Source organism: Bacillus rossius, chromosome 1, assembly GCF_032445375.1.
Source record: "Bacillus rossius redtenbacheri isolate Brsri chromosome 1, Brsri_v3, whole genome shotgun sequence".
Taxonomy (NCBI): Eukaryota; Metazoa; Arthropoda; class Insecta; order Phasmatodea; family Bacillidae; genus Bacillus; species Bacillus rossius.
Window position 1 is genome coordinate 75,309,317 of NC_086330.1, and position 14,297 is coordinate 75,323,613.

At 36.3% G+C, this 14,297-nt stretch overlaps 1 protein-coding gene across 1 annotated transcript in view; it reads left to right on the top strand.

Annotated features, from left to right (window-relative positions):
• The window catches only part of LOC134537989 (nonsense-mediated mRNA decay factor SMG5), a 74,951-nt gene that overhangs the window by 42,433 nt on the left and 18,221 nt on the right, over positions 1-14,297 (top strand). Inside the window, exons 10-11 of the mRNA XM_063379004.1 lie at positions 1,970-2,127; positions 4,933-5,103. Of these exons, the coding sequence (XP_063235074.1) occupies positions 1,970-2,127; positions 4,933-5,103 (329 nt within the window). The remainder of the gene's footprint in view (positions 1-1,969; positions 2,128-4,932; positions 5,104-14,297) is intronic.

Sequence of the window (14,297 nt, forward strand, 5' to 3'; positions counted from 1 at the left end):
ATCACAGACACTTTTGGAGAAAATTCGCCATCATTGCTAGAAATTGGTATCTGTGGGCTTCATATGGTCCATGGGGCTTTTAAAACTGGAATTTCTGCTACACAATGGGACGTTGTTAGTTTTTTGAGGCACAGTTACTTTTTGTTTAAGAATGTACCTGCAAGGAGGGCAGATTACATTAGAATAACTGGATCAGAGCTTTTTTCCAAGATTTTTTGTGCAATCAGATGGTTAGAAAATACTGCAGATGCTGAGCGTGTCATGAAAACATTACCCCACCTAAAGAAATTTGTTAGTGCAGTTTCTATTTTATCTCTGTCTTTCAGTGTAGTGAAAAGTACTCTTGAAGATTATCTTCTAGAAGTAAAATTGACATTCTTCCACTCTTTGGTATCAGAGCTGGAATTGTTTCTTACAATGTTCCAAAGTGAAGCACCCATGGCACCTTTTCTCTATGATTCACTGGTAGACATTTTATTAGATTTGGCAGGAAAGTTTGTGAAACTAGACGTGCTGAAGAGCTTTAGGGAGATACGCAATGTATCTCAATTGGATGTAGATAACCAGGAAAATCTTTTGACTGCTAACAATATCAAGTTGGGTTATGCAGTACGCCATGCCATCAAGAAAGAGAAAGTACCCGAAAAGTCTGTCCTGTTACTGAAAAATGATGTTAGGACTTGTCCAAAGGTTATGGTAAAAAAACTTCAAAACAAAAGTCCCCTGAGGTACAAACTTACCAAGGGAATTTCCTGCTTATGTCTCTCTGTGGCTTTAAATTTGGGTGTGAAGAAACAGCGTGTGAAGTACAGTTTAGAATATTGTCTTCAAAACAGGTGGCTATCAGGACAAGAAGCTGATAACATTGAGTGATCATATCATCTGGTATGTTCCTCGCAAGATTCTGATGCACTGTTCACATCTTTTTCTCGAGAAGACGGGCGCCTTGATCACTTGTGAATGCTCATTCTTAAGACACATTCAGTAGCTGCCAAAACAGGCCTTCTAAAGTTTTTGAGTATGATGTTGGTACTTTCCCATGGAAATGCATCATTGGAAAGAGGATTTTCAGTGAGTTCTAATCTGCTGCCTGAAAACTTGCAGGAAGAAACACTCATTGCACAGACAAGTGTACGACTTTGTTCAACGTTCTGGAGGTGTAGAGCATGTTGATATCACCAAGTCCATGTTACAGTATGTAAGAAATGCTAGTTGTAGGCTTTGAAAAAATTCAGTTTTAGACCTGGAAAACCTGGAAAAATCAGGGAATTTCATTTACTAGATCTGGTAGACACCCTGTATAAAATATTCAGTTGTGCAATGTGTAATGGAATTTCACAGTTTTCTATTTTTAGTCAGTATTATCACTATGAATTATAGAAAAATATTTCTCTGTTTAAAACATTTAAGTTTAACTTAATGTCATAAAATATAAAAACTATGAATTCTTCTCCCAAGATAAGGTGATTGCTGATTTGGCTATTGATTCAGGCCTTCTGCAACATGTTCAAGCACAAGATTTAACAATATTCTTGCAGAGCATTACTAATGATAATGATATAAGAACTGAGGCCAGCAATATTTTATTATAATGCTGTTTGTAAGTGTGTGATTTTCCCAGCTAAGATGGTTGTTATAAATTGATCCCAAAAAGGTAAATTTTTCCCTTCCAGATAACAGAAAAGAAATTGGGGTTGGTAATAAACAGTTGGGGAGTAAATGCAAGTAATCACAGTCAATTACCGGTACCTAATGTACTAGGCATATGAGGAAAGTTATTTATTGGCAATGTTCACTACGTAATTGTAATGGAAAGTTATTCACAATAATCTTTGTATGAATAAAGAACTTAATAATACTTGTTAAATTTTTTATTGTTAATTTGTGGTTTTGTTAAAGGAGGTAAAGTGTCTGTGATAATTATTTAAAAGGTTTCGTTGCAGTAAAAGAAATTTGTCTGTTGTTTCAGTGGTTGATGAATCTTGTGTGAAGAATTTGACAGAATCATTTCCTAATATTCCGCTGCCAGAGGACGTTGAGCTTCACGGATTGGCGATCCTCAAAACAAGCCACGAGGCTCTGGACTGGGAGTACACGAGGCGCCATCAGCTGTCGACCAAAGAGGAAGTGAGTGGTCAAAGAGCCTGTTAGGTGGGTCTGAATAGTAGAGTTCCAGTTAGGCGAATGTGCGAATACTAATTTTTTGAGGCGAAGCGAACATCAATTCTAATGTTAAAATATTCTAAACGTCGAATCAAATTGTGAATATTGTTCTGGGTGAAACTATAATACATTTATTTTATAAAATACAGGATTGAAGTAAAAAAAATATTTTAATGTTTGAAATGTTTGAACTTAAGTGATTAACCAATTAGGCCATAAATTTTGTCATGAACAGACCTTAGGCTTCCGATGTTTTAAAGCTTTGCACCAGATGCAAAGCTTCAAACAGATGTGCGGCTTTGCATCACAACCAGAGCTTCAAAAAAAAAAACTAATAGAAAATATCCTGGCGAAGTTGACTCTAATATTAAAAAGAGCTTCGAATGATTTGCCTAGTCGAAGCTTCGCACTGGCCTAGTTTCAGTATATACTTCTGTCTTGCAGTTAGTAGTCCCAGCATATAGAGGATGTATATTGGTATTGAGTTATGTAATTGAAATGTTATAAAAGTCCTGAATAGAACATATAATTCCTAAAATAAAATAAAAAATTTTTTAAAAAATCAGCTCATAGTTGTTGGTTAATTGGTCACCATGCAGACTGGCTTAAATAAGTTTATTTTATATTGTCTCATTCGTTCTACAAGCTGCTGTTTCTTCAAAATCAGTTACACAATTGGGTGCGTTTTTTTTCTTCTAAATGTTAATAGTTATATTTACAGTATTTACCCGTATATGGGATGCAGATTTTATGCCAATTTTTGGTTTTAAAACTGTACTGCGATTCATATGCAAAAATTTCCATTTTGGGTTTAAAAAAAATTAACATTGCACTGTTGTGGTTGACTACATGCTTAAATAACTAACCTGTGTTGGGTTTTAATATATAATTCAAGAGTAAATATTAATACAGTAGAACCCCTGTCATACACTTTTCAACGGAGGGCACAAAAATGGTGTATGATGCGGGAAAGTGTATGAAAAGGGAATGGCAATATTATTCTTTTTTTTTCAATCTAGCATACCAGCACAATGTCAGATTAAACTTAAATACATAATGTGTAAATAATTGCATTATATGAAAGATATGAATTCATAATTATATATACATATAATAAAACCACCAGAAATTTAAAATACAGTCCATAATCAAGTAAAGCTGACATGAGAAACAGTGGCCTTACAAAATGTTATGAAGTCCTTTCTTGGAGGGCAGGAAAAGTCACCAAACCTAAATTAGAAATTAAAAAAATTAGGCTATTGTAAAAAGAAAATCAGAAATTTATGCTTGTTTGTTTCTTTTTACAAAGAACTTTATGCAACAGAACAATTTTCAATAATATTTTTAACTTGAGAAACTTAAAATACAAAACACTCCGATCGTAAGAAAACAATAACAAACGGGTATATTCAGTTCAAAGATTAATGAATGCACAAAATATGAGATCCGTGCCTTGGTAAAGCGCGTGCACCATTTTCATAATCATTGCTAGTTTGCGCCACTAGTCTCGCTTGGTGCTGGCCATAGATGCTACTAGCGAAGTGCACAGTCTTCCTGATACTATCAATATCTATGGTGCGATAAAGTTATTATCTTACGTTTGCAAATGTAAACAATGAACTTTTTCAAAAAAAACAAAACAATAAAACGTAGTTTATCAGGAGGAATATAACAAAAAAAATTTGTGAATTTTGGGCTTTTTCGTTTTGTAAAAACGTATGAAACTGGAAATTAATGATTTTATAAGTGTATGTTCCGGGAAAGTAAACCATTGTAAATATAGTACTTTCGGCGGGACCAAAATTAATCGGCGTATGACACGGGAAAATGTATGAAACGGGAACGTATCATCGAGGTTCTACTGTAGTTTATTTAAAATATCTCAGCAGTGAGTGTAAAGCATCATGAACTGTGCCGTCCTGTGGCTACCCAGCCGTTATGTGACATGGGTGAGCGCTAGGCAAGAGGGGAATCAAATATTACCCAGCCAGAGAGAGAGTGAAAGAGGGGAATGGAGTGTGCGTGCATTTGAGTGTGAGAGAGGGAGTGTGTGTATGTGAGTGTGTATGCGAGTGAATGTGTGTGAGAAAGATTGTGTATGCATGGAAGTGGGCACGTGTGTGTGAGTGGTGTGACCACACATCAGTGTTTATGGTTCTCCCTCCCTCTCTCGTCCTCATACACAATTATTACGTCTATCTCGGCAGGTTTTTTTTTATGCAACTGTGTGTTTTTGCGTAAGAATTCCTACGCTTTCTACTGCAACATTTCACTCATGACAAAACTGCTGTAAAGGGGGTGCTTTTGTTTATTAAAGAAACTGACAATAAATTGACAAGGAAATAGCCTGCGGTCTTTTCTCTCTTGGGGAAGACGGGAAAGGAAACATGGGTATAAAAATTAGTATTATTTTACTTTGTCATTTTTGTTAGATAGTGCCAGGGTGGAGGGGGAAGGAAGGGCCATAAAGGATGAAGAGGTGAAAGACAAAGGACTTCAGTGCCACCAATACGAAGGGGTGCCTCTTCTGCAGATAAATATGGTATTTGTGGTTGCAGATACATTTTGTATTGAGTCTTCTAACCACCAGAATGAGTGGTTCATAAGATAACAGAAGTCAATCTCGGGTTGTGTCTAATGGAGCAAGTTTTGTATTTTGAACCTGCCTCATAGACAATTATGGTATTAGTTCGAAAATAGGTCGCAAATGGACCATCTTGTTGAGACCAAGAGCAGTTAGCATGTCCAGTGTGTGTTTCCGTGTTTCAGGTTGTGGTGCGTGCTCTGAAGTTGAGGCAGTTTGGACACTTTCTGGTAACGGTGCCAGAGTCTGGAGTCAGTTACGACAAGAACACAAAGTGCTTTGTCGTGTCACAAGAGCCGGTGAAAGCCTGCCACATCGACAAGGAGAAGGGGAAAGACTGTGGGGAGTCAGCTGAGGTAATGTTGCATGCTTCATGCTTCATGCTTCATGCTTCATTGATGGAGTCAATGTGGTGAAAAGGTCAGATCATTTGCCTCCCACAGAGGCAGTTTCGGTTGATACCCTATGGGAATTGGATATTGCTGTAGGCCATAGATGGGTGAGTTTCCCTCCAATTCATTCCGTCCATTCTCCTTTCTCCCATCATTACCATTCGTAGTCTCTGAATGACTTGGACCTCAAAAAGACGTTAGCCCATTCAGTCCTTAATTTGTGTCGTTCATTGGTGAGTACAGTATGGATGAGGTATTTTAGTAAAACCTGTTATGGCCTAAGTCTTTTCCCGCCTTAAACGTCACAATAATACAGCACCATATACATATCATAACCTTAATACAGTCAAATCTCATTATTACAAACCTAAAGGGACCATAAAATATAACGTTTCGTTATATACAAAATAAACAGTTCAACGCCGATTGCAAATTTTGATGTTTTTTATTATTTTTATTTTTCTAAACAGAATGCCCCGACGAATCCAAACACTTACAATAGTTCATTCACTCGTTTCACACATATATCTGCCCGTCGAAAACTGCCCTCAGTTCGCTTGATGAGATTTAATAATCAAATAATAACGTCGATTAAGTCCTTCAGTAATGTTTTACTGCAAGTACACGAAGATGGTGCGACCTCTAACAGGGCCGCACCCAGCGAAAACGAATTCCGCCCCGAGCCAACATGCCTACGAAGGTGGCCGCAATTTCTAATTAAGTTATATCCAAAACGAAAAAAAAGAAAATTAGGTTGATTTAAATATAGGCCTGGCTCCGACCACCAACGTGAAATTGATCTCTTCGTAAATTACATTATAATTTAGCGAGAAGCCATCGAACGCGACCTACTCGTCCAGCGTTCGACAGACGACTGGTGAAATCTGGCCACTCTCTTCTCCACGCAGGGAGGAGAAGTCACCTGACCTCACCGACCAATCACACGCACGCTTCATTCACTCTACAGATATCAGCCAATCACAGAACAAGTTACAATACATGAAAAAAACCTTTTACACACAGAAATCTGGGCTTCCCCTGATCAGTCTCTTTTCAATTTCACATCGAAATCGGGGACTTCCATTCTCGTTCTCTCTCCCACACCCTGAGAGAGCAGTTATCACCCGGTTCCCATGCAGGGGGGGAATTACCGTCTTTATCTCGGTTGGCGGGGAAGCACTGTTCCTTTCTCACTCCCACTTACAGGCCTCTCATGCCTCTCTTTCTAACCATCACACAAGCCCAGACACAGTCCCGTGATTTATAATTATATTACAATACGTTAATAAAAATTAAGAACAGCAATTATAATACAAATTACTTTACAACATTAAAATCATTTAGAAATATCCTGAAAAAGTAGGCCTAAACAGGTAAAAATCTAGAACAGCGGCTCATTTGTGAAAAATTACATAAAAAATAGTATTGATTGAAAACGTCTCTTAAAATACAAGGTACATTCTTAAAACACATAGCAAGTGAAAATAACATATATTAAAAGCCATAACGTCTGATTATACTGTCTCATAATATACACACCACTCTAAAAACATTGACTTATTTATATTTACCTATACAAAGAGAAGTTTAAAAGAAAATTATTTAATTAGGAGGGCAGGGTTCTGCAACATTACAAATTTTATCTCTTTGTAATATGGAGGTTTGTATTAACTATTGGGTCATTCCATGTCAGTTCATCCAACAAATTGAAAATGTAACCATTGTTTTTTTTTAATTTTGATAAAAATTGGTTCATTTGTTTGGTGACATAAGGCCACTTAAAAACCAAAATTTCAGAATTTTATCTCAAATACTTCCTGAAAAATCGAAGGTTTCGTTGTGACCATTTTTGGCTTAAAACAGGTTGTAATGACAGCATAAATTGGTTAGTATCTGTGTTTCCTTGCTTTGTATTTCACTGTAATACCAATATTTCAGAATAAGAACACTTTTCCTTATGTAAAATTCTCTAGAGAATTCAAATTTTGCCACCAAATTGCTATATCTAGAATGTTTTGTAAGTTATAACAGAATTACAGTATAATCTCGTTATAAAGTACATCAATAAAGCCTCTACTTTCATACTTAGTAATGAAAGTACTTTATTCTGAAAGTCTATATATTTACCTTTAAAATGTAGTATTTTTGAATTTTAAAAATAAAGTAGTAGGGGATCAAATGTTACATTAGCTTGGAAGCATATGTTTGTAAAACAACAAGAATTAAAAAAAAAATTACTGAACTTAATACAGTAGCCTACATTCTAGGCCTACATGTACAAACTTTTTTATCTGTCAAACACAAAATGACAAATGGGTTAAACTATTTTGCAGATATATACATTTATGGAGATAGAATTCCCTTGTTATCTCCTAGGCAAAGTCTCTTGCGACCAGCAGATAAAGATGACTGTTTGTACAGTTTAATAATTTTTTTGCGATCTTTTATTATTGTTGACAGTGTATTGGGCACCAAACCAAATGACCGTGCCACATATAAATTTTTCCTGCCTTTGTCAACTTCAAAATTTCCACGTTTTCCTTCAAAGCAAACTGCTTGCGGTTCTTTTTATCTTTTTGGCCATCCATCCTGATTAAAATATTCAATCAACAATATTGTTTGCCTCGCGCCATGTCAAATGTAAACAAGCCTCACATACATAAATAACCATAGCGCCGCACTAGTAGCGCGCGTCGCGAGCATGGCTGTGCCAGGTGACATTCCGACCTTAATGGCAACACAAAGCGTGTCGGCCATGTTGTGACACCAAACAGTTCAAAACTTAACCTGCATAAATTAACGTTATTGGATTTTCTATTTCGTATATAAATTAAAATATAATTTTTATTAACGTTTGTATCTGCGTTAATTAAAACTTTTAAAACGTGCTCTACAAATAACCAAAAGATGGCGCAGCTAAAAACAGTGGTCTTGAAGAGAGGCGGACAGCAATCAATTGCTTGGAAGTCTCGTGCACTAAAGTGTGTGATCCATGGAGGAGGAAGAATGGCGCGTTATACTGTGTACTATGATTCTATGAATCGTTGAGACAGTGTTTGTTTACGTTTTATACTTGTTAACGATTCTTGAAAGTGATAAAAATTAATCATAATGTACGTTTATATTAAAGAACTCCTGCGCAAATACAGTAACAATTATGTACGTAAAATTTTCCTGATAACTGGAAAAGAATGGTCGTTGTATTGAAAGGTAGGATACGTTTTTAATGTTAAAGTGAAATATTTTTACATTGTTTACATTGGTGTTTTGAGCGGGAATTTAAAATCATACGTTGAACTGAAATATACGTTATTCTGAAGTACGTTGTAATGGAATTTCACTGTATTAACATGACTAATGTTTCATGTATCATCTGCATCCTTTATTACAAAATAGACTGTATCTCAAAAGGCAGACCTCACAAAAAAATGAGCTTGGTACTATGTGAAAGAGAAGGAAATTTCCTATAAGAAACATTAAAAAAAAATAGTGGCTTTCTGCTGGCAACTTGTAATGTACTCAATAATCGCTTACTAATGCTATATGTACAGATAAAAAAATTCCCTACTTACACAAATCTATTGCCAATGAATTAGAATCTACAGACACAATCCTCCAATTTTTCCAATTAGCAAACTGCATTGCTTTTCTGATAAAGCTGCCATTCTATATCACACTTGCACAAGTCTTCTTTCAAAAAACTGTAAGTTCTGCCAGAGCTGCTTGTTGATGGTGCCTGCAAGATGCTGAGTATGTGTGCAAAAGTAAACCCAGCACACATCGTCTCGAGGTGAAGGCCAGTAAAAGGAAGCACTTGGACCGGCAGGGTGCATGAAGGTTACTTGAGCATCTTCTTCTGACCTATCAATGTTGTTTACAACACCAACGAACCATTTTTTCTCATACACACAAGACACATAGCAACCAGTATACAGTTTTGATATCATACCACCAGGGTCTTTGCTAGCTGCTGTAGCGAAATTGAAAACTAAGGAATATGCATTATCCTGACTTGTTTTCTTCATTCCTATTTTATACTGGGATATTGGTGAAGCATTGTGAAACCCTCTTGTGCCTGGGATTGTCTTTACCATAGTATACCGTTGTTGTAGAGTCGAACAAACGTCATCCACATCATTCTTGTCAATGTAATGAAAGATAATACCTGTTATGTGTTCATTGCAGTAGGTAAACATCTTAGACACTGATGTAATTTGGTCTTGGAATGGTCGTTGAAGACTAGCTTTTGATGTCAGTCGCTTAACAGTTCCCCCAATTCCATCGCAAGATGATTTGCCATGGCTTGTGGCAAAGAATGACCAAGAAGCTGCTGAAAATCTTGTGTGTGGTGGCACAAATTGAGGATATTCTTGCAGTTCTTGTACAGAGCAGCACAACCATCACTGAAATAATGTATGTGTTTTACATTAGGCAGGTGTCTCTTTACATATGTGACTATTTCTGACTGTGTTTTATACACCATGGAAACATCATGATCCAAATCATTTGACAAAAAACAATGACTGCTTGTTTTCAAATTAGCATTGTTTGAATTTTTGTAAGTAGGGGGAGCACGCCGGTTCTGGGACAGTGTCAACAAAGCGACAGGTGCACCTGCACCTGTCGTGCACCTGTCCGACAGGTGCAGGTGTGACAGGTGTTTTCATGACAGGTGCTTGTCTGGGTTGGTGACGTCACGTGGAGGGTGGTTGGGTGTATTGATCGTGAGCCAACTTCGGTAGGATCGATATATCTCGTCGGGTAACTTCGGGCGTGTTCGTTGCGGAGGGGGGATGGAGGGTGAGGGGGTGTGTGTGTGTGTTTCTAAATGAGGGAGGTAGGTAGCGCTAGTGTCGCGCGCCGGTATTATTTTTTACAAGTATAAAAATGTGAGGGGTGGCGACGGTTGGATTCGAACCTTCGTTTCTGGATCGTTAGTCCATCATGCTAACCACAGGACCACGAGACCATATTGGAGAAAATAATTTCAGATGTTGTATGTATATGCTTATAAAATATGTTTATTTATTTTTAAAGAGAAGGTATATATATTTTTTTATAGTGCTAGTCGGCAAATTTAAAAACGGGCGGCCGCCATGTTTATTTTTTTTATAGTGTTAAGCGGTAAATTTAAACAAGGCGCATCGGCTGCTATGCGGCCGCCATGTTTATTTTTTTATAGTGCTAGTCGGCCAATTTAAACGGCGGGAAATTTAAAAAAAAAATATGTATAGTGTCGGCTGCTAGTCGGCCGCCATGTTTTATTTTTTTTATATTGCTAAGCGGGAAATTTAAAAAAAATGGGCCGGCCGCCATGTTTATTTCAACATTGGAAAAAAAAAATAATAATTTCGACTGCTAGGAAGTAACCAGAACAGCCAACCTTGGAAAAAAAAATTAAATAATATTATATATATATGTATGACAATCGATTGCTGAAAGTCGCCATCTTGTAGTACAGCATACCAGGCCGCCGTCTTGTAGCATAGCACACCAGGCCGCCATCATCTTGTAACACAGCATACCAGGCCGCCATATTTTTTTTCTTCCCCATTTATAGTCATAGTTTTTGTTTTTTTGCATTTCTCTCAAGTTTGAATATAAAAGAAAGTATTATTTCGTCAGCCACTACTCTATGACTATAGTAGTAGTAGTAGTAGTAGTAGTAGTAGATGCCAAATTTTGAAGAAAAAAAACACACACTGAAGTGTACCCATGTTTTCTTATAGTACTAGACCAGTATAGTTATAGTATTCTTAATTTGGTGTGTAGCATGTCTGTCTATAATAATAATAATAAATTAAAAAAGCTATAGTCATTACTTATGCTTATAGCGTGATAAAAAAAATTATACTTTACGTATTTCAGCAAATTAAAACTAGGATGGGGGGTGGTGGTGGTGTGTAGTAGGTGAAAAATATTATAGTATGTATGGCGCCACCGGTTGCCAGCTCAAGATTGGGATTGACTAATCGATTGTGAGCCAACTTCGATAGGATCGATAAAAAAAAGTATGCTTATTACGTCACTTGTCATTTAAAAGAAAAGGTATTGTGCATTTATAGGCATTATATATTTTAAAAAAAAAAATTAAAATATATGTTTTCCCAAGGGGTGTTGTAGCCGCGCAGACGACGACGATGGCGCGTACTCCCAACGGCCCTTTCGTTCGTCCCCCCTTGTGTAATTTTTTTTATTTAAATAATGACTCAGACAGCCAGGTGTCCGCATAGGGGACGCCGCTCGCAGAGGGGTGCCGGCTGCAACCGAAGACCGCTTCGAACCCTTCTCCCCCATTGTCAATTTTTTTATTTAAATAATGACTCATACACTGGCAGCTGTCCGCTCGCAGAGGGGGGTGGCGGCCGCCGCAGCCGAAGAGAACTGTATACAAATGTAATTTCTTCCAAAGTTAAAATATAAAAATTTTTTTCCCCAACACTTAAAAAAAATATTACGTCTATCTGGTGTGGTAGTTACCTGTACCTGCCATTTGATTAATACCAGGTAAAAGTAACTTGTAATAATAATAATAATATTTTGCCATAGTCTCGTTTACGTAAATGTTTCTGTTCAACTATAATGTATGTATGTATGTATGTATGTATGTATGTATGTATGTATATATTATTTTTTCACACAGCAGTTTTTTTTTTACGAGTAGCGCATTGCTACAAAAATTATATTAAATAGTACGTTTATTTTTCCAAACAAAAACAGAATTTTAAACATTAACAGCAGTCTACCATGACCGCATAGTTCTTTACACGTATTACCAATTTTCTGCATACTAAGTTACCAGCCACAAGTAACACCTAATGGGTATTGAAATAATGTAGTCAACACAACGATATTACTTAGTTTAAAAAAAAATTTTATTTTTTACCCCCTCCCCTACCCCGCTGGGCGTCCATTGCCATCAGTTTGGCCACGACTTCGCCGCTAGGCAGAGCCGGCACCTTCTGCTTCGTAGCAGGTAGCCGGACCCCTCTTTTTTCGTCGGCTGTTAGCGGCCGACCCCAGGGACATGTCCCAGAGGGGCCCGCCACCAACAGCAGCGGCGAAGTCTTGGCCGGCGGTGTTGGAGGAGGAGGGGGAGACGACGGCAACACCCGAGTGTCGCAAGCAAGCATCAGGCACTCAAGTAGGCTCACAAAGCACCATTGTGCAAAACCAAGTTCAATAAACTCTTCACGTAAAATTTTACAGCGTGACAATATATATTGCAGCTAGATACAATATTGTACTTATGTTTTTGATAAGTGAAGTGGTGATAAGATTTTTGGTTGCAGTTTTATATTATCCAAGAAAAAGAGGGAAAAAAAACTATCATACTTATTAAAGTAATTGATAATTCTATACATTATTTTATTGTTATTGCTTAAACTATACATAGTAAATTATTCTTACAACTGTTGAAGGGAAGAACTTTAATGCCAGTGATTTCAATAAGATAATTTCAGTTCAGTTTGTTATTTTAGCAGTTACATACAAAAATAATATCTAATATTTTTCTTCTTGTTGCCTTGAAATCAATGTGTAGATCTACGTCATTATTGCAATTTTTATTTTGGCTTACAATGTTACAATTGAGATGAATTAATTTTGCATTTTTCTTTTTTGTCACTGTCCGTTTTACTAATAATGCACCAAACTATTGAGCCATACTTTAGTATAGATCTAACTAAAGTTATGTACAGACTAGGAGTGGGATCAAAATTAAATGCATTATGTTTCTAATATTTAATAAGAGCAAGGGTTATATTTAGGCCTGTGCGAATATCAATTTTTTATTCGAAACGAATATGAGTATCTTATTCGAATAGTAAGAAAGAAAATTAAAATCTCACTAATTTCGTATCATATAACAACTTCTGGAGGATTAGGAAAATAATACTAAAGTGAGAGGCTGTTTTTGTTGTTAACTGCAGCCAGGTAGATGGTATTTTAGTTCAGCAATATTATGAATACAATTTATGCTAATTTCATCTGGAATCTTAAACCATTATTTGCATTTTTTTTTAGTTCAAATGTCTGTTTTGTTTTAGATATATACAGCAAGTAAGCTGCTATTGTATCACATGATAGATCGATTGTTATATCACTTTATATGCCATTGAAACCATGACGATTTCTTCTTTTAGTGCTCATCTCAATGGAGTGTGCATGTTTTGTGTTGTTGTAGTCCATAGTTCATGTTTTTGTTTATTATTCCCTACTTATTGCATGTTGACAAAAAGAATGCAAATAATATTTTGTTTTCAAGTTTAAAATGACAAATATGCTGTGTTTTGAATTGTTTACACAATTTTTTTTTTCCATTACTGTTTAGCAATTCAGTAGTGGAAAACAAACTTGGTGAATACTTATTGCATGTTTAAAATATTGCTTATTGTGCATGTTTTTGATTACGAAGTCCCATTAAACATCATAAAAGGGTATTTATATCACACAAATGACTTAATCTCTGTAGTGAAAGTTGGTATATGACAGACTCAAGAGGTATTCGTAAGCCATTGAATATTTGTTATTTTGAAGTGTTAGTATTAGAGTTTGAATCAAATACAAATAGTTTATTTGTATTCGTTTTCGAAAATTTGAATATTCGCACAGAGCCCCTCTGGAATTAAGAAGCCCCCTTGCGCTTGCAAAATCGTACTACAAAATGGAAATGACAGTAGTAATTATGCAGGTCCCCCTGGGAATTTTACAGATTTTCGCCAATGTTGCATTGCATAGTTAGCCTGTTTTTTTTCTTCTTTTTTTTTTCCATTTCCATGTGAATCCATTTCCTACATCGTTGTAAAAATGTCTAAATTATCCAAAAGTTTATAAAATCAAAATTAATCTGAATATTTTTTTTTGTATCTGTACATATAAATAAATTTGATATGATAAAAATTCCTAAAAACTCGAACAACACAGTAGAACGTGTGTTCTCCCACTCATCATATTTACCAGAGCAACAAAACCAAACAATATCCGCACCCGCGCTAGAAACCCCATCGCTGTACAACCATTGCTCCTGTGTACGCAAATAGTAATCTGTTGAGCTCAGAGCTTGCATGTTTCAGCAGGCCTTCTTGTAACACTTTTTTTCCCCCCACCTGTAATGGGAGATTTTGAGCGCCAATATTTACGTTTAATGTTTGATCCTC